At 42.0% G+C, this 22007-nt stretch overlaps 1 protein-coding gene across 1 annotated transcript in view; it reads left to right on the forward strand.

The window, feature by feature from the left end:
* Positions 1–22007, forward strand: part of LOC112068198 (pleckstrin homology domain-containing family G member 3) — a 63941-nt gene that overhangs the window by 20135 nt on the left and 21799 nt on the right. Inside the window, exons 3-6 of the mRNA XM_070438069.1 lie at positions 14601–15109; positions 17700–17800; positions 21724–21793; positions 21906–21952. Of these exons, the coding sequence (XP_070294170.1) occupies positions 14601–15109; positions 17700–17800; positions 21724–21793; positions 21906–21952 (727 nt within the window). The remainder of the gene's footprint in view (positions 1–14600; positions 15110–17699; positions 17801–21723; positions 21794–21905; positions 21953–22007) is intronic.

Genomic DNA, 22007 nt, shown 5'->3' on the forward strand with positions numbered 1-22007 from the left:
TATACAAGCAGTCATCATGAATTACGTTCACAATCTACTGGCAAATCCTTTTCAATCCTTGTCCTATGAAGAGAAGTTATAGATAAATCGTATCGGTGCTCATCGGCCATTGGACATAAACATTACATAAGTCTGAAATCTAAAATGTAACAATGAGTGGTTTTGAAGGAATCTGAGGCGAACTGCAAGCATTGCAAAGCAATCGCAAGCCTGCTATTTAGTGGAGTGGGTGTTTAAGGGTCTCTTTTCCAAGCTTAAAAGGATAACCATTCACATGCAACACCATGGGCCAAAAAAGGTTGAAAACATTGGCCATGCTGTCAATCCAGCATGACTTCTGCTGTTTTCAAGACAACTGGAAACTCTGGGGGGGGGGAACTAGCTCCGACCGGGAAAATATGTTTTGAACGGTTATCCGACTCTGAATTCTAAGTCTGGAACTCTTGCCTCTTTTTAGAGTTCCGACCTGAAGATCACTGACGTCATGATTCAACCTTGTTTTTTCCTTAGTTCCCAGTTGTCTTGAAAGCACTATAATGTCAGACTGATGATAAAGTTTGACACAATTTTCCCACAAGGACTGCAGCGCCACCTTCCTATTCAAGTGAGCACAGCACATAAGAGAATCTAATGTATTGTATGCTACTGCATAAATTATGTAATATTAAGTGTATGTTGTGTAGTAAGCTGTTAGTAGCCCATGTGCCTCATCCTAATAATTTGGTCCCGTTCCTCCTCATAACTTAGCCTACTGTTCTGACTTGGTAGGGCACATGTAGCCTAGCCTGTTTTAGAGAAATGTAATCATTGACTATTGTAAGAGCTTTCATTGTCTGCTTATATGCCCGCTTTATTTATCCTACGGTTCTGACTTTGTGGACAGGGAGAAGACTAAGAACGGCCCATGTTCTGAATTCTGTTGCTGTACATTTCAAAAGTGCTTAACATAGACAATATAACTATGTCCATCCTAGGTCGTTCTTAATCGAAATTATGGATTGCCTCTTATCCACTCGTCTCCTTATGCCATAGTTTGTACCTCTCAATTGTCAGTAGAAACCACATTTTGTTTAAGCAAGTCAGTCATATCAGCAATTTAAATTTTTTAAGCCAGTAAATGAGGCTGAATTAACTGTTTTGCTGCCAGCAAGGCTCCGCTGATAGTCAAGCCTAGCAGTGGTAAGGATTCACTCAATGGTGCAGGAAAGGAACCTCTGCTGTTGGGACAGCTTTATTTAGGCCCTAACAGTTTGTGGGCACCGTTTGTCATTGTTATAGTGCAATTCATGTGTTGTGTAGTGGCTTTGCTGGCATGCATCTAAAAAAATCGGAGTTTCTTAAACTCTCTACTGCGTGTTCGTAGATTGTAGGTGAGAAGGAGGTTTATATGTACAGTACATCCCAAGGGAAGGATTTCTCAGCCCTAAGTAAGAGAACATCTGGAATTTCTCACCTTCGTCATAGTGAGCACCTGGGTGGCGAAGACCATGTTCATCACTGCACTCTTTTGTTAAAGGTATGGGCGAGATTTAAGGAAATACGTTTTCTTATTGGAGTATTTATTCCAAGGTGTAGTTTTCATGTATGGTAGTATTACCAACATTTCAACAAATTTGATTTGTTGCTGGGTTTTCATGTTTCAACATCTCTATGGATGGATTTAGATCCTTTGCTGTTGTTTTACTATTATTTTCAACTTGGTTTGGAGTCCTTAGCTCATGTAGTCAGTTCCTCCTATTGAAATCAGGATGTGTTGCGTTAGACAGAACTGTTAAGCACGGAGTCTCCATAGCAACTGCTTTGACTGGGCCATAAATATTTCCTAGGACAAAAACAACAACCCTTTGTCCAGTGTCAAATTTACATATGAACATGGAAGCCAGGGCAGGTTGGTTTGCATACCCCCACCTGAACATGGCAATCTCGCAACATCTCTCAATGTTTTGCAACTGACAAGTTACACAATTCTGTGGCTTGCTTGTCATATTCTGTCTTATGAAGGAAAGTTGATGTTGGAAAAAGGATATAGCTTCCTGATGAAGAGATGTAATCCTATTGTATCATAGAGAACACAAGACAATGTTGGGGGATGGTGGGGAAATGCGAAAGATTATTTGTCTTTGATTTGCCACTCGTTGACGACACAAATGTCAGGAAAAGGTCCAGTTGATGGATGTCTTCACAATATTGTTTTGATCACATGGACTCGGAATTGTTCCAGGTCGCCTGAGAATAGTATTGACGTAAACACTGACTTGGTGACTGGGTTCATCAGGATGTCCAAACCAAAAGCGGTAGATGGGAGCTTTTGCGCAAAACAAAGCGGGAACCACCACATTTAACCATGGCAAGGTGACTGGGAACATGGATGTGTACAAACAGACCAGCTATGACCTCTAAGGCAATGGTGGAAAAATGACAGTACAGGGACAAGGATATGAGAGGTATGTGTCAAGGACTCCCAGACAATCACTGATTTACTAAGGGAAAGCCAGTCATGTCGTGAACACCGACTCCTTGCTCCCGGACGAGCTAAACACCTTCGACCACTTAGAGGAAAATTACTTTGAGCTGCTGACGCGGGCCCCCGCCACTCACGAGGACTGTGTGCACCCTGGTTCCTCCGTGACCAACATGAGTAAGTCATTTACGCGAGTTAACCCTCGCAAGGCTGCCGGCCCAGACGGCATACCAAGCCGCGTCCTAGGAGCATGTGCAGACCAGCTGGGTGGAGTGTTTACGGATATATTCAATGTCTCCATATGTCTGGCCTCACGTCAAGATGTCCACCATTGTTCCTGTACCCAAGAAAGTAATTTATTACAGTTACCTTGGCTATTGCCCCGTAGCACTCACTTCTGTCATCATAATGTGCTTTGAGAGGCGAGTTAAAAACCATATCACCTCCACCTTACCCTAGACTACTACAATTCACATACCGCCTCAACAGATTCACAGATGACTCAATTGCCATTGCACTGTACACCGCTCTATCCCACCTGGACAAGAGAAATACCTATGTAAGAATGCTGTTCATTGACTACAACTCAGCCTTCAACACCATAGTGCACTCCGAGCTCAGGGACCTGGGTCTGAACCCCTCCCTGTGCAACTGGGTCCTGGACTTCCTGACGGGCCAACCCCAATTGATTAATCTAGGCAGCAATTCCTCCACCATGCTGATCACCAACTTGGTGGCCCCACGGGTGAATGCTCAGCCCCCGCCTGTACTCCCTGTTCACCCATGACTGTGTGGCCACGCACGTCTCCAACTCAATCATCAAGTTGCTCAATATACAAGGGGTAGGCCTGATTACCAACAATGACAAGACGGCCTACAGGGAGGAGGTGATGGCCCTGGTGGAGTGGTGCCAGAAACCTCTCCCTCAACGTCAACAAAACACAGGAGCTGATCGTAGACTACAGCAGAGAGCACACGTCCACATCGTCGGGGCTGCAGTGGGCGTGTCAAAAGCTTCATGTTCCTCGGCATGCAAATCACTGACTACCTGAGATGGTCCCTTCACACAGATTGTGGTGAAGGCTCAAGAGCACCTCTTCAACCTCAGGAGGCTGAAAAGGTTTGGCTTGGCCCCTAAGATCCTCACGAACTTCTACAGATGCGTCCATTGAGAGCATCCTGTCGTGCTGTATCACCACCTGGTACGTCATTTGCGACATCTGCAACCACAGGGCTCTCGAGGGTGGTGCAGTCATCCTAACGCATCACCGGGGGCACACTGCCTGCCTTCTAAGGACATCTACGGCACCCAGTGTTACAGGAAGGCCAAGATGATCAAGGACCTCAGCCACCCGAGCCACGGCCTGTTCATCAAAGCTGGAACCAAGAGTCTGATGGCCTGGCGATGGAAGCTGTTTAACAGTCACGACTAGCTGGCGTCCGCCCATTACCCTGCCTGAACTTTAATCACTGTTACTAGCCGGTTACCACCCGGTACTCTACTCTACACCTTAGACTGCTGCCCTATGTACAGAGCCATTGAACACTGGTCACTTTAATGTTTACATACTGTTTTACCACCTGTGTGTGTGTGTGTGTGTGTGTGTATATATACTGTTTTCTAGTCATGGCTCATCCTATATAACTACTGATGTACATGCCTTTTTCTAGTCATATACTGTCTATACACATTATTTGTGTGTGGGTGGTACCATTCAAAAATTTGGACACCTACTCATTCAAGGGTTTTTCTTTATTTGTACTATTTTCTACATTTGTAGAATAATAGTGAAGACCTCAACTATGAAATGGCACATATGGAATCATGTAGTAACAAAGTGTTAAACCAATCAAAAATAAATTTTATATTTGAGATTCTTCAAAGTAGCCACCCTTAGCCTTGATGACAGCTTTGCACACTCTTGGCATTCTCTCAACCAGCTTCATGATGTAGTCACCTGGAAAGTGTTTCAATTTACAGGTGTGTGTGGAATTTCGATCAGGAATTCCGCACACTCAATGCGTTTTGAGCCAATCAGTTGTTGTGACAAGGTATGATTGGTATATAGAAGATAGCCCTATTTGGTAAAAGACCAAGTCCATATTATGTTGAACAGCTCAAATAAGCAAAGAGAAATGACAGTCCTTTACTTTAAGCCATGAAGGTCAGTCAATCTGAAAAATTTCAAGAATTTAAGTTTTCTTGAAGTGCACTTCCAAAAACCATCAAACGCTATGATGAAACTGGCTCTCATGAGTACTGCCACAGGAAAGGAACACCCAGAGTTACCTCTGCTGCAGAGGATAAGTTCATTAGAGTTACCAGCCTCAGAAATTGCAGCCCAAATAAATGCTTCAGAGTTCTAGTAACAGACACATCTCAACATCAACTGTTCAGAGTAGACCGCATGAATCAGGCCTTGATGGTCGAATTGCTGCAAAGAAACCACTACTAATGGACACCAATAATAAGAGACTTGCTTGGGCCAAGAAACACTAGCAATGGACATTAGACTGGTGGAAATCTGTCCTTTTGTTCTGATGAGTCCAAATTTGTCTGTGATGCAGAGTAGGTGAAGCATTCCAGGTGACGCTGGTTGAGAGAATGCCAACAGTGTGCAAAGCTTTCATCAAGACAAAAGGTGGCTACTTTGAATTGTCTTAAAGAAATCTAAATATATTAAGACTTTTTTGGTTACTACATGATTCCATATTGGTTATTTCATAGTTTTGATGTCTTCACGTATTGTGTGTTTTTTCTGGGGGGGGCTTTCCTGTTTTGCATGTTATTTTTGCATTAATACGTGTCGCATCAGTTTGCAAACCAATGTTTTAAAAAATGTATATCATTGAGTTAAAGCCGCATACAAACATGGTGTCTTTTTGATTTCTTAAGGCAGCTCCAAAATGCAGGTGTTTCAGCCTAGCTCAGTGCTTTCTATGGTGGTGGGGCAAGCCAGCAGAAAATACAGAGCGTTGCGCTGTGATTAGCTCAGTGGAAACGAGCTACAACTGGGGAAAATACGTTTTGAACTTTCATCCAACTCGGAATTGTAAATTCGGAACTCGGCCTCTTTCTAGAGCTCCGACCTGAAAATCACTGACATCATGATTCAACCTTGTTTTTTTCCATAGTTCCCAGTTGTCTTGAAAGTCCAAAGTCCAAAGCGAGTCCAAAAATGTTTTGTATGCTGCTGCATAAATGGTGTAATATGCCAGGGAGATAGTAATACTTTCTTAGCTACAGTATACATAAGTGTATGTTGTGTAGTAAGCTGTCAGTAAAAATCATTTGGTATTTTCTTCACCTCTTAATTTCACCTACTGTTCAGACTTGGTGGTTCACATGTAGCCTATAACCTGTTTATGAGAAATGTAATCATCAAATATTGTAAGAGCTTTCATTGTCTGCTTATATGCCCTCTTTATTTATCTTACGGTTCTGACTTGGTGTATAGGGAGAACACTAAGAACGGCCCATGTTCTGAATTCTGTTGCTGTACATTTTAAAAGTGGTGAACAAATAGTTATATTGACTATGTCCGTCCTAGCTCGCTCATTATTGTCTTATTTGAATTTATGGATTGCCTCTTGTCTGCTTGTCGTCCCCATATGCCATAGTCCGTACATCTCAATTGTCAATAGGAACCACATTTGTTTAAGCAAGTCAGCAATTATTATTATTATTATTATTTTTAAAGGTAGTAAATTAGGCTGAATTAACTGTTTTGCTGCCAGCCAAAGTTCCGCTGATAGCCAGGTGTAGATACCACATTGAATTTTGACCCACCAAGATTTATATGCTAAAATCGCAACTGGGTACACCCATCTAGTACCGGGTTAGACCCCTTTGCTTACAGACCAGCCTGAATTCTTAGGGTCATGGAAACGTTGCTCAATTGGTATCAACGGACCTAACGTGTGCCAGGAAAACATTCCCCACACCATTATACCACCACCTGTACTGTTGACACCAGGCAGGATGTGGCCACGGACTCATGCTGCTTACGCCAAAGATGCCTTAATAGGAAATTACTCAAGTGAAAGTCACCCAGTAAAATACTACTTGAGTAAAAGTATTTAGTTTAAAATATACTTAAGTAAAAGTATAAGCCATTTCAAATTCCTTATATTAAGCAAACCAGATGGCACAATTGTATTTTTATTGAGAGAGAGCCAGGGGCACACTCCAACACTCAGACATAATTTACAAACAAAGCATTTGTGTTTAGTGAGTCCTCCAGATCAGAGACAGTAGGTATGACCAGGGATGTTCTCTTGATAAGTGTGTTTGGACCATTTTCTTGTCAAAATGTAACAAGTACTTTTGGGTGTCAGGGAAAATGTATGGAGTAAAAAGTACATTTTTATTTTCTTTCAAAAATGTAAATAGTTAAGTACAGATACTACTTAAGTAGTATTTTTACTTAAGAACTTTACACAACTGATGCCGTTCTGCACACCACTGTTATACTGTGCCGTTAATTGCCTGTTTGGTTTCCCGCCTGTTAGTTTGCATGATTCTTGCCATTCTCCTTCCCTCTCATCAACAGGACTGCTGCTGACTGCATTTAAAAAAAATGTTGCACCATTCTCTGTAAACCCTAGACACCGTTGTGTGTGTGTGTGTGTGTGTGAGAAGCCCAGGAGGCCGGCCGTTTCGGAGATACTGGAACCGGTTTGCCTGGCACCGATGATCATACCACGCTCAGTTGCTTAGGCTACTATTTTTGCCCATGCTAACATTAAATTGAACAGTAACTGAATGTATTGATGCCGGTCTGCCTGCTTCTTTATATAGCAAGCCACGGCCACGTGACTCACTGTCTGTAGGAGCTAACCATTTCCATGAATGTGGTGGTGTACCTAATAAACTGTTCACTTGATGTGTATGGAAAACCTTTCTAATATTGTTGCCCTCAGAACAGTCTCAATTCGTCAGGGCATGTGATGGCCTCTATTAAAAAGAGGAGGATCCTATCTGCTTTCTATAGGCTAGGCCTACTATATTTCTCAACTGTCCTAATTTTAAGCACATTGCTTCTCTTTAAAAGAGTGTAGCCTACCTGGCTGGCATGAAAATAAACCACGGGAAAAGCATCCTCCATTTGCTGTTTAAGTGCATAGTCTATGTAAAAGCTGGTTTGAGACGGGTGCATGAGTGGTCCATTCTAAATCAAACCAAATTTCACATGTATGTGTGTGAAATTTGGTTTGATTTGGAATGGACCACTCTCATGCACCTGTCTTTAACCAGCTTTTACATAGACTATGCACTTAATTATTTAGTATTTGTAAAGACAAGATTTAAATCGAGAATAGTGTGAAGGGTGACAATATTAGTCTATCACTTGTGAATGATGCACATTAATTCACTTTACAACAGATGTAGAGTCTAACTGGCATACATACATACCCAGCGCTTGAGTTTTCAAGTTTGGGGAAGCTCATTTTCACCATAAAAATTCACCTTTATAATAAAAGCATTACATGCATAATCACATTTGTGGTCACTTTTGAGAATGGTGTTTTCCTGCTAATGGGACATTCGCGCTTATAGCCTACTACAGTGTGTGCATTCCTGTGCTTATAATATGAAGAAATAAACATAGTTTATCAACATTTTAAGCTAAAAGTTCTCATCTGTTGCGTCAGGCTCATTGCTTAAAACAAGTTTTTTTGATGCTAGTGGTTGTATCAATTTGGGATCTATCGCATCCCACATCTGAATATTTATTTCTCGCACAGAATCGAATAGGTCAATTTTGTACTATGGGGGATAGTAGATTGACATAGGCTAGTGCTTTTGCTGTTCGTTAGGCAGTTGCGTCCCCGATGTCTGTCTTCACTTGTAGCCTGTGAGAAAGACCTGATCACTTGACAGAGAGCAGTGTGACAGCCATTTGGGTGAGTGGTGCTTTGGCACTCAGCCAGAAGGGGATTATAATGATTATTTTCAGGCCAAGGGCACAACGGCCACTGGACGCAAAAGGCATGGCTTGTTTTAGGGGCATTACGGCCACACAAAGGGGATACAGCCGGGAAATTCAAGGCATTATCAAGTGCTTGTCAAATTATGAATGAGAGACTTCTGAAAAAACTAAGCAGAGCTTGTGCATTTCAATGAACTTTTTTCAAATCATTTGTCGCATCATGCGGACAGATTTGTATCACAACTAAAGTTACATAAATAATTCTAAATTAAGCTCATAGGAGTACCTGTTTTTTTTGTTTTTGTTTTGTTAACTGCTCAACACAGAATAGCCGCATTTGCGCACTCCCTCAAATCGGTTGGAGAAAATATCCTTTCCATTTCATTCAGCTACAGTCGGAAGTTTACAGACACTTAGGATGGAGTCATTATAACTTGTTTTTCAAAAACTCCACATTTTTTTAAACCTATAGTTTTGGCAAGTCGGTTAGGACATCTACTTTGTGATTGACACGTAACTTTTCCAACCATTATTTACAGACAGATTATTTCACTTAACTCACCATCACAATTCCAGTGGGTCAGAAGTTTACATACACAAAGATTGTACTTTTTGGAGAAATGTCCTCTGGTCTGATGACACAAAAATAGAACTGTTTGGCCATAATGACCATCGTTATGTTTGGAGGAAAAAGGGGGAGGCTTGCAAGCCAAAGAACACCATCCCATCCGTGAAGCACAGGGGTGGCAGCATCATGTTGTGCGGGTCCTTTGCTGCAGGAGGGACTGGTGCACTTCACAAAATAGATGGCATCATGAGGGATAAATTATGTGGATATATATAATATTGAAGCAACATCTCAAGACCTCAGTCAGGAAGTTGAAGCTTGGTCGCAAATGGACAAATGACCCCAAGCATACTTCCAAAGTTGTGGCAAAATGGCTTAAGGACAACAAAGTCAAGGTATTGGAGTGGCCATCAAAAAGCCCTGACCTCAATCCTATAGACAATTTGTGGGCCGAACTGAAAAAAGTGCGTGTGAGCAAGGAGGCCTACAAACCTGACTGTTACACCAGCTCTGTCAGGAGGAATGGGCCAAAATTCACCCAACTCATTGTGGGAAGTTTGTGGAAGGCTACCCAAAATGTTTGACCCAAGTTAAACAATATAAAGGCAATGCTACCAAATACTAATTGAGAGTGTGGTAACTTCTGACCCACTGGGAATGTGATGAAAGAAATAAAAGCTGAAATAAATCATTCTCTCTCTACTCTTATTCTGACATTTCACATTCTTAAAATAAAGTGGTGATCCTAACTGACCTAAGACAGGGAATTTTTACTAGGATTAAAATGTCAGGAATTGTGAAACTGAGTTTAAATGTATTTGGCTAAGGTGTATGTAAACTTCTGACTTCAACTATGTTCAATTGTATTCTTCATACTATAAAATATTGCCATGGAATTCTAAGCAAATCTTGTCTGCTAAATGAATTAGTGTAGGCCATATCAGGGCCTAACATAAGGATAAAGAGTGTGCTATTCTGTTCTTCTGAAATGGACTACATTTTCTAATGGTAAATTACTGTAAGACTGGCAGTTATTTGCTTGACAATCACCGGCTGACACAATTTTGACTGCCACAGCCCTATCTACTACCATGTCCCGTTCAAAGAAGCTTAAATATTTTGTCTTGCCCATTCACCTTCTGAATGGCACGCATACACAATCCATGTCTCAAGGCTTAAAAATCCTTTTTAACTGGTCTCCATCTACATTGATTTTAAGTGGATTTAACAAGTGACCTCAATAAGGGATCATAGCTTTCACCTGGTCCCGTGTCACTCAGTTGGTAGAGCATGTCACTTGCAATGCCAGGGTTGTGGGTTCAATTCCCATGGAGGACCAGTACAAAAACTCACTAATGTAAGTCGCTCTGGATAAGAGTGTGCTAAATTAGAAAGTGTGTGTGCCGGACTCTGACATTGCTCGTTCTGATAGTTTGGGATTTTGTGTAATGCTAGGTATTACTGCTCTGTTGGAGCTAGAAACAAGCATTTTGCTGCACTTGCGATAACATCTGTGTACGTGCCCAATAAACTTTGATTTGACATGTCACTAATTACAGTAGACTGTCTGAGATGGACATCATGGTCGTTGTGGAGAAGACGAGGTGTTTTCTGATCGTGGAACATCCTTTACATCAACAGTACCTTATTTGGTTCTGTACCGTGTGTAGTTCACATCAATCATGTCATCATAGGCAGACAGGGTAATATCAGTTATGTTGTCAACAAAATAATTATGGCTGAATTGTAAACGTCTGTAGATTACATTGTTCTGAACTGTCTGATTACTCAGCGACCCTTTAGAATGTCTCGGCTTCCTTCATCTCAGGCTGTGGAAATACTATACTATTGCTCAAAGCCAAGGGCTGATGTACTCTCCGTTAATTACCTGCGCTGTTCTTCCAACTAGACCTGGCTTGGCTCAAGGGAAGGCCCATGGACCTGGAGTTCTCATTTGTTTAACTGTCTGACACTGTCTGTTCAAAGTGGTCCAAAACATGCAGGTCCCATTCACATTGAAGAACATTGTTCAACAGTATAATCTAAGGTGAACTATAGCTTCCCAGGGGGCCGGAGGACTGTGAACTAACAGAAGTAGTCATGCTTGTGGAATTTACATTGTCTGTGAAGTTTAACAGGCAGCAGCAACCAGGAATTCAAAGAATTACAATTAAGGGTTCCGAATGAATACAGCAGGAATCCCAGCTATTCTTCCTAAACAACAAGGTGATTAATAAAACAGCCCATAGTACTGTGTTCAGACATTAGCAGTTGATCTGATGTAATCCCTGAGCATGTACCTTACTTTACAATGTGATTTTTAACCTATTCCATTGTCATACTGTAACTATTTGAAACAGAAAACATACTTTGTAACGCTAAGTTATTGAAGTTGCAGTGTAGGCTAAAATGTACTCCAAATACTATGGTCTTTGTAACCTTGACTTGGATAATACTTCTGTTTGGCTGGGTTAATGATTGTATTGAAATGGCAGCCGCAAAAAGAGCTTGACATAGGACTAAAACAATTTTACCAAACCTTTTAGTATGTGACTGAGCTAAAGCTGGAGGGTTTGCATTTTGATTGTGTTGCTGTCACTCGGATTGAATAATATTGTGAATATAAAGTAGGTCTAGATCTTTTCTGTTTTGCTATTTTGTCCGTCATGGTAAATGACTGACGTACCAGAGATGTGTACTTTCCTCTCTGCTTATCCTGCGTCTGACTTCCTTGTCCAACTCTGCCATGCATCACAGTAGGCTAGCTAACTTAGTGCTAACCTTATTGCCAGTGCCACATGTTTACCTAGGCCTACAGTAGTTTCCCGATAGTGGAGGAATTTAGGCTTACCAGTGTTTTAATGATGCATCTTTCCTGCAACAGGGAAGATGTAACATGCATTTCCCAAAACACCACGAAGAGCGAATTGTCGCTAAGTGCGTTGTTGGAGGATGTTGATACTAAAAGGATCGAAAACGGGAGCACTGCTCTCGGATCAGCTTTCTCCATTCAAATCTTTCCTTGTCAGTATTGTGAAATAATTAACTGTTAACAGATCAGCTCCTATAGAGATATTACCACCTACGGCTGCTTAACCAATAAAAATTAACAAAATCACCAATTTGGCACGTTAGGCTACACATATGTTGAGACAAATTAGTCAGTAGCCTACAAATAGCCAAATAGAACTCAATTGATTGAACAGGAAATGTATTTCACGGCTTGAAATAGGCCTATAGCGTACTGTTTATTTTAATGGAATCATCTACGTTTTCATTTTAAGCATATTTTTACATGTTGCTTGTTTTGGTTCAATTGCTAAGACATTGACAACTTTGTAGTCCTCTTTCATCTGACGTTATGGGTGGTCGCAGAGACGGAATTACATGGTTTATCAATGTTTAGCGGAAAGCTTCTGTGTATAAAGTGACACGGGAGGGCAGAAAAGCGTCTAACGATGCACTTGGTCTGAGGCAGGTGTTAGATTATGACCATTTTCAAGTGCAACGTTAATAATGATGGTTTCCCCCAAATAAACTCTCCCACGAAGGTTCTAATGATGAAATTAGCCTTAAGAAGCTTTCGGGAAACCTGGCCCAGGGCATTTTTAATTTGCATTCCTTAGCATTGCCTGCTACATCAAATCAAATTTTATTGGTCACATACACATGGTTAGCAGATGTTAATGCGAGTGTAGCGAAATGCTTGTGCTTCTAGTTCTGACCATGCAGTAATATCTAACAAGTAACCTAACAATTTGCAAGTAATCTAACAAAGCCACTCCATGTGTGGTGGATGAAATCGTACAGAGGATCTCAAACCAATGGAGTGTGGTATCAGGCAAAGAGTACTTTCTCTTCAGTGGGTAATCGGAGTAAGGAAAGGGGGTGGGGAAGTTGCAGTAGAGTTGGTTTACGATTGCTGTTTTTGTCCCATATCATGTCTGGTCTGGGTGCTAGTGCCTTAGGCCTTCATGAGTTATGTTTCCTGCCTTACCCATCCCTTACAGAATTTGGATTAGGACCAATCTCACTGCCATGACTTGTCCTGATGGTGGTGATCCTAATGTTGAGTGAGTCACACCATTAATTTCAGAATTCTGTAAAAACCATATTACGATTTTATTAGCCTAGGACAAGTTATATAATTTGCTCTCCACTTGTATAACTGAGCGCCTTTGAGACTTCATTAGGGTTTGTTAGGAGACCGGGAGATCAGGGTGTATGTTTGGACTGTCCTTACTCCCCCAGTATCACCTCCCAATGGCTGGGCATTGACGTCAGCACAGCGGTTCTAGGAAGGGAGGGGGCGGCCTTGGCGGTTGGCGCTCAGAGCAGGCGAGGGAGTAATTTTCACAGCCAAAAGTAAATGGGGAAAGGAGGAGCTTCTGTCTGAGCAGAGACCAACGGCCTACTGTGCTATTACTCCCTGTAAGTAGTACTATTACATGGTTTTAGAACTACTTTAAACAGCTTTTTAAGAAGTGGTCAAGGTCAACCTTTGCTTGCAGGCTCATCCCTTGCTTCCTCTGACTTGACATGCGTGAGTCTGGTGTTGTTGCAGATGAGCTCTACAGTGGATTGTAGAGGCTGGATTGTAGCCCAGACTGAGATCACTGACATCATCCTGTCTATAAGTCTGTAGAGGGAGAGAGAGAGACTTGTTTTGTTTCCTGTATCTGTTGACTCTACAAATTACTGACCAGTGACCTCAAAGATCTTTCATCTACAATTTCTAATCATTTTTGTTTTACATTCATTATACCTAATCACTTTTGATTCTTTACTATATAAAAAGGGCCTCAGTTCTTCTGAAGTCATTGCTGACAGATCACATTTCTGTCCCGCTTTCCAAGTCCAGTCAAATGGCCAAGCTGCCTAGTGACAGGTCCATGTTATTAGTTGTGGGATGTCTGCTAATGACGCACATTTTATGACCGCTTTATTGATTTCATTAAGAATGTGTCAACACTGCTGTAGTTGGAAACAACTTCAAAGAGTGCTCCATGAAATGTCTGTACCACCGCTATCTCTCAAACTCTCTGTCCTCACTTGGCAATATCCCTGACTGCTGTGGCCAATTAAGGGATTTGTTCTCGACGGTGCCGTTTATTGGCAAGAGTATGTATTATTTAATAATGCAAAATGGGTTTGACCTTTGACCTTCAGAATACTTTCTGACTTCATATATTTGGAACATTCCCTGTCTGGGCAGGAAGGATGTGAAACTGAATATGGAATCAATTTCTCTTGATTTGAAAAGTAGCTCAATAAATTAGATGTATAAACAGGACTCTGGTTCCGACTCCCCTCTCTTCTCCCCCTCAGTTTTCCTTCTGTTTTTCCAAGACTTCGCCAGTACCAGTAAGGGAGGTTGGAGGAAATGGCTGGGTTTTCCAGAGAATGTGGAGCGCTGTAATTGGGGCGTGTCCGTAGGATTTGAGAAAGCCCCTTTTGCAGTAGAGCACTCTTCCTCAGGCTGGGACGCTGAACACTGGGTTCATACTGTCATATCATCTGACTACAGTATTTGATTAAATGGATCTAAAATGTAGTGGAATGTGCCAATTTTAACAATCTGTTTCTGCCCATGTGCTCTGAGACTCAATTCTCATTCTCTCTCTCTCCTCTCTATCAGAATCTCCTCGGTTATACTCTGCCCTCTCCATCAGTGGTGGCCATGAGCGACAAGACAGCTACAGCCGGCTCTGTGCTGACCCCTCAGCGGGAGAGGCTGAGCGTCCAGTGAGCCTGGTGTCCACTCTGTCCTCAGTCTCCTCCCGGGACAGCCACAGCCTCTACGGCAGTACCTCAGCCCTCCCCTCCACACCACCTCCCCCCAGTGGAGCAGACATTGACCTGGAGCTCAGCCCTGCAGAGGGAGCCAGGGAGCAGCCAGAGATCAAGACGCAGGGCCTCAGCCAGGGGGGGACCAGAGACCAGTGGCTGGACCACAGTCAGACCAGGTCCCAGTGCAACAACAACGCCACCACCAACAGGAGGACTAATGCACCTCAGACCCATACCTCACCCGTTGCCACTGAAGCCATGGCGCCCAACCCTAAGCTCAGCTACGTGGACCGTGTAGTCATGGAGATAATTGAGACGGAGCGCATGTATGTCAGGGACCTTCGCAGCATCGTGGAGGTGAGTCGCCTTGAGGGTTACACCCAATCAGTTCTGGTTATTAGGACGTGATCTTAATCAATGCAATCTTTTCACTATAGGTCATATGATTAGTGTCATTTAATAGGTCATTTCAGTGTTTCTTTTGGAATGGTATGTCGTTATGACTTAATGTCTGTTTAATTAATGTCTCTTTTATATGGAGGTGATTTATTGGAGTTGGCCGTTAATGAGACAAAGGAATGGCCTTCATGGGTTTAGAGAGCAAATAAGGTTCTCAATTTTCCAAGTGACTGCTGGCCTTTGAAGCCACGTGTCTCTGGTACCTATAAAATATTCTAGGGTTGATTGTTTTACCAGAATCTAGTTTGATTTCCTGTTTTTTTTAAAGATGTGTTTCAGGCAAATGTTCCCTGTGTATTTCGTAACTCACAATAGCAGTTGCATTTCTTTTCTAAATGGCATTCTCATATCAGATGGAGAATTCCATAGTATGCAACCATTATAGCCTGTAAGACCAGCAGATTAGAATTGTAGAGTAGCTGATATGTGGTTAAGCTTCTGTATGTAGGTTAATGCTTTCTACATTACTGTGAAAGCATACAGAGCTGAGACTGGGATCTTGTGATCTTTTCACGTATTTAGTTCTAAAGCAGAATCAGGGCCAGGACACAGCATCTCAAGGCAGAAACTTCTCCCCTGATGATCTTGGTCAGAGATTTGAACAGCTGCTACTGATTTCATCTTCTGGTTGTGGCAAATGGGACAGAGCTGATTCATCCGCTCTGCAATCAAGTCAACTGGTCTCTTATGGCTGCTGCCTTTGTAGTCAAACAACTACCAACTGTGCAGGTTGATCAGCCTCCCCTATTGCACCCTTCAGGTTGGAATAATTATCCACTTTGGATGAGTACTGACAGGAGCATGGTGGCGTAAGTCCTGTTAAGTGCAGGTTATAATGTCTTTAACGCATGATGCCAACAGGTCAGAGGTAGTGTGTTACTGGCACTCCTCACTGAGTCTGTGTCTGACTGGGCTGCTGGCGCCTTCCCTAGGTGTTGAAGGGAGATCTGCCCTTACCGAGCCCTCGCTACAGCATCCGCCAGAGTAATGACACAGTCCTGCTCCCCAGACACTCTCACACTTCCACTGGACTTCCAACTTTTCCGTGAGCCCTGCCTAGCTGCCTGCTGCACTGCGACCCAAACTAGGATACGGAGCCCTCCGGCCCCTAGCAGGCAATGGCCAACAAAAACACAGCCATCACAATGCCAACTGAAGAAACATAGGAGAGTAGCAACTTTTTTTTTTTCACATGCTGTTGCGGTGGGAAAAAGCTGGCCCAACAATTTGAACAAAATCTACAATTCTCTCAACTCCAAAAAAGTTCAACCTATCCAATCTAAATTCAGCATTTCAATGACTTGCTCTGCAGTAGCATCTTATGGTGCGAAGTTACAATAGCAGGGATGTTAAACTTGTCACTTCAGTGATGTATTTGATGATGCATCTGTTTGATTTTGTCCTGCTACTGTCACTTATGACGTTGACAGCTGTTAGTGTCTGCTCTACACATAAACTATCCAGGAACATGCTCCTCCACACCATATCATGAAAGCAGAAACCTCTTAATCTCAGCTCTAAGACAGTTGTGTGACAGGTTGACTCACACCTCCAATTCCGCCTCGACAGATGTCCTGAAATTCTGACTGTCAATATCTGTTTAATAGGTTCCATAGCCTTCTTCCCAACCATTTCTCACTAGGCCATCTCTGTCACTTGACTGCCCAGAAGTATTGCAACCCTTTAAATGCCTCTTCCCCTCCCATCCCCTAGAGGGCATTACCCTTTATGGGTTACCCATCCATAACCACAAGCCTAGACCTAACCTTGTACTGACAGTCTAATAGTAGGCTGTACATATAGCTAACTGCCAAAATAAAGGAAATGCCAACATAGTGTCTTAATAGGGTGTTGTGCCACCAGAACAGCCTCAATGATCCTTGGCATAGATTCTACAAGTGTCTGGAACTCTATAGAGGAATGTGAAACGTTCTTGTGTGTGAAGACTCTACTTTACTCTGCACTGACTGGGTGTGTGCATGTGTTTGTATACAAACATGAGTGTAATTAGGTGAGAGGAGCAACTGTGCCTATGTTTTTAGTTGATATTGTCTAGGCCAGAGTAGTCCTGCAGCCTGATGAGAGAGGGGTCATGGGAGGAGAACACTGTGCTGGTCTGAGACTGTTTTTTACAGAGCTACTGACCTCACAGTAACAAGTAATACATCCTTAAAATTACTATTTGAACCACTTAGATTTGAACACACTGATCATGAGTCATACAGTTTTGGTGTAATAGACAGCAGATAAAGACTTCATCCTATGTGGTCTTTTTAGCCTGCGAACAGGATGTGTAATAAATTGAAACAACATTGAAGCGGAATCCACCAAGGTGGCAACCACTTGAGCATGTTCAACTTTATCTATACACAAGCTCCCTCTACTGCAAATAATCAGAAATTGTAGTTTAGACAGAACACTCACTCCAGGATGGTTCTTCATTAGGCAGATTGTAGGTGCAGTATAACCAGTGTTATTGTTTCTCTAGGATTACCTGGCTCACATCATAGACATGGACAACCTTCCCATTCGTCCAGACCAGGTTTCTTCCCTGTTTGGGAATATAGAGGACATATATGAGTTCAACAGGTAAGCTGCAAATGTAATTGTTTTATTTTTACAGACAGTCTTCACAAAAACAACATAACCTAACACTCAAACTTTCGAGCAGACGTTGAGAAGACATATTGACCTTTTTAGTGGAATGCTCTTTTGACAAAGATTCAAAGGCTTCCTGGCAGGACATCTGTTTTATGGCTGTGTTGGAGAGTTTATCCGTCTAAATCTGTTTTGAGGACAAAGAAAAAATGACTGACTAACCAACACCAAACGCAGATTGGCCTAGAACAACACAGCAGATTGGGATCAGTAAAGAATGAGACAAATCACAATATGGCTCTATGTGTGAACTCTGCTCCAGACGTTATCAGGATGATCACCTGCTCTGTGCACCCATTTGGATGTTTAGATGGGAGATATGAAGCTGTTGTGCAGCATATGCTCACCAAGCCTCATGCCAAAAGAGAAAAAATAAAACATCCTCTCAGAGTAAGGCTCCTCCCACATGATTCCCAATGATGGCGTAATGCCATAACCAAAGGGTTGAAAATAATGGTTCTGGTGCATTTACAGTTGAAGTTGGAAGTTTACATACACTTAGGTTGGAATCATTAACTCGCTTTTCAACCACTCCACAAATTTCTTGTTAACACACTATAGTTTTGGCAAGTCGGTTAGGACATCTACTTTGTGCATGACACAAGTCATTTTTCCAACAATTATTTACAGACAGGTAATTTAACTTATAATTCATTGTATCTCAATTCCAGTGGGTCAGAAGTTTACATACACTAAGTTGACTGTGCCTTTAAACAGCTTGGAAAATTCCAGAAAATGATGTCATGGCTTTAGAAGCTTCTGATCGGCTAATTGACATCATTTGAGTCAATTGGAGGTGTACTTGTGGATGTATTTCAAGGCCTACCTTCAAACCCAGTGCCTCTTTGTTTGACATCATGGGAACATCAAAAGAAATCAGCCAAGACCTCAGAAAATCATTGTAGACCTCCACAAGTCTGGTTCATCCTTGGGAGCAATTTCCAAATGCCTGAATGTACCACGTTCATCTGTACAAACAATAGTACGCAAGTACAAACACAATTGGACCACACAGCCGTCATACCGCTCAGGAAGGAGACACGTTCTGTCTCCTAGAGATGAACGTACTTTGTTGTGAAAAGTGCAAATCAATCCCAGAACATCAGCAAAGGACCTTGTGAAGATGCTGGAGGAAACGGGTACAAAAGTATCTATATCCACAGTAAAACGAGTCCTGCATCAACATAACCTGAAAGGCCACTCAGCAAGGAAGAAGCCACTGCTCAAAAACCGCCATTAAAAAAGCCAGACAACGGTTTGCAACTGCACATGGGGACAAAGATCGTACTTTTTGTAGAAATGTCCTCTGGTCTGATAATAGAACTGTTTGGCCATAATGACCATTGTTATGTTTGGAGGAAAAAGAGGGAGGCTTGCAAGCCGAAGAACACCATCCCAACTGTGATGCATGGGGGTGGCAGCATCATGTTGTGCGGGTGCTTTGCTGCAGGAGGGACTGGTGCACTTCACAAAATAGATGGTATCATGAGGTAGGAAAATTCTGTGGATATATTGAAGCAACATCTCAAGACCTCAGTCAGGAAGTTGAAGCTTGGTCGCAAATGGGTCTTCCAAATGGACATTGACCCCAAGCATACTTCCAAAGTTGTGGCAAAATGGCTTTAGGACAACAAAGTCAAGGTATTGGAGTGGCCATCACAAAGCCCTGACCTCAACCCTTGTGGTGGCATATTTCTGCTTTACCAAATAAGGAGAGTTACAAACTTCACACACCAGTCAGAGTTATACTTAAACTACATATTTAATAATAAGAGCTTTGCAATAGCAATTTGACTTTCAATGATGCACCATTTCTAATGAACCATTAGAAGTACCAACAGAAAAGTACAAAGATATTTTATAGCCAAGATACACCCCTCTCAACCTACATGATCTTAGGAACAGTTCAAAGGTTACGATTTGTATGAAAGATATCTATAAAACATAGCAGACAGTTACTGCTGTGTCAACAGTTTTCATTGTAAAGACCAGTGTCTGGCCCCCCTACTCCAAACTGGAACCGTCTCTCCCTGGTACGGTATAGAACAGAACCATTAGCTCATGTTCTCTGGAATGCTCTTTAGGTTTTATCACCCAAAGACATCGTAAATCTCCTCTGTCAGTGTTATTTCATAGAGGCCCATCCTCAGTAGAACACACACACAATAGTTAACGGAATACTCTATTCTGTCGAATAAATCAACCATTATAATGCAATACAAGCATTATAACATAATCTTGCAATTTTCCACGACATCCTATAGACAATTTGTGGGCAGAACTGAGAAAGCGTGTGCGAGCAAGGAGGCCTACAAACCTGACTCAGTTCCACCAGCTCTGTCAGGAGGAATGGGCCAAAATTCACCCAACTTATTGTGGGAAGTTTGTGGAAGGCTACCCAAAACATTTGAACCAAGTTAAACAATTTAAAGGCAATGCTACCAAATACTAATTGAGTGTATGTAAACTTCTGACCCACTGGGAATGTGATGACAGAAATAAAAGCTGAAATAATCATTCTCTCTGCTCTTATTCTGACATTTCACATTCTTAAAATAAAGTAGTGATCCTAACTGACTGAAGACGGGGATTTTTTACTAAGATTAAATGTCAGGAATTGTGAAACTGAGTTTAAATGTATTTGGCTAAGGTGTATGTAAACTTCCGACTTCAACTGTATGAGATTTCCACCAGTGTAGACTACTAAAATAAAGGTTTTGATTAGTCATTGTTACATCTAAAGCAGGGGGAGTTTTCATGTACATCCCTCTGGCTCAACTACAGCATCAATATACAATGTGTTACACTGGAGTGGGGAGTTTGCTTTTGTTTTATAAAGTAAATGAAGTTAGACTGGATTATTAAGATTTAGTCTGACCCAGACATGGCTGCTACAGCCTGGTGATGCGTGCCATTGCCAGCGTTACACTTCCCATCATCTCGGCTAAACTCTGCGACTGAGTCGTGCCATTTAGCAGGAAGTGCCCAGGGTGAGCTGATCCGCAAGAGCCAAGCATACTTTTAAAGCACTGGTTTGAAAACATGTGCAACTCTTGCACTTTTCCCAGGTGATGGAGGACATATTAATTCAAGCAGAAACTGTATGAACCTCTGAGGAGATGTGAAATGGCATTCTCTTTTATCATTGTATTGGAGAATGAATGTCTCATGCAGCAGACTGTAATACAGTTCATTTTCATACACAGGGTTTTCAGGCGGTCCTAGACTTGTCATTCAGTTTATAGATGTGCATGACTGACTAGTGACTGCCTCTGAGTCATGCTATTATTAAAGCTACAGTACTGCTCCCGTTTCAGGGTCAGGTCTCTGTAAAGGTTATCACACTGAAATCTTATTTTATCCCTGAAACAGAAACAATGTTTCCCTGCCACTATAGGCCACATATTGGCTTGATGAAAGAATGTCTTGGAACTTGTTCATGATTTGTCAAGCAAATGTTTGTCTTCAGGCAAAAATAAACCTCAAACAAAAAAGTATAAAGACAAACCATTGTACTCAGCATATTGACATATTGCTATGTTCCTTTATTTCGTCAGCCCATGCAGCTGAAGGGTGTTTGTTGTAAGTTATGAAAATGTTTGATTTTGTGTGTGACCATGTTAAAAAAAAAGAAAAAAAGTTGGTTTTGTACTCCTTTTTATGTTTTTTGTTCTCCTTGTGTCCACTCTGCTGTGGGAAACCTGACCCTGTTGAGTCTTTGGGCAGAATGAGGTTAACCAGAACAAATGCATTCAGCCATGCAAAACATAAGCATACATAACATAGTACCTGAATGTAGTTTACACTGACCTAAACCTTATTCTAGCCTTGCGTCGGTCTGTCTTCCTCCACAGTGAGCTGCTGCAGTCTCTGGACATGTGTGAGAATGACCCGGTTGCTGTGGCCAGTTGCTTCGTAGACAAAGTGAGAGGAGGCCACTCACACAGACTGAATTGATACCTATCATCGGGAAGCTGGACAGGCTGGAGTGTTATTGATCTGGTTTTGTGTTTTTCCTCCCTTTGCTATTTTATAGTGTGACGCTTTTGAAATCTATACACAGTACTGCACAAACTACCCCAAGTAAGTAGAAGAATGGAAAGGTTTTCTGAAACCTTTGGGGGACATGTTAAGAATC

Source organism: Salvelinus sp. IW2-2015, unplaced genomic scaffold (genome assembly GCF_002910315.2).
Source record: "Salvelinus sp. IW2-2015 unplaced genomic scaffold, ASM291031v2 Un_scaffold221, whole genome shotgun sequence".
Lineage (NCBI taxonomy): Eukaryota > Metazoa > Chordata > Actinopteri > Salmoniformes > Salmonidae > Salvelinus > Salvelinus sp. IW2-2015.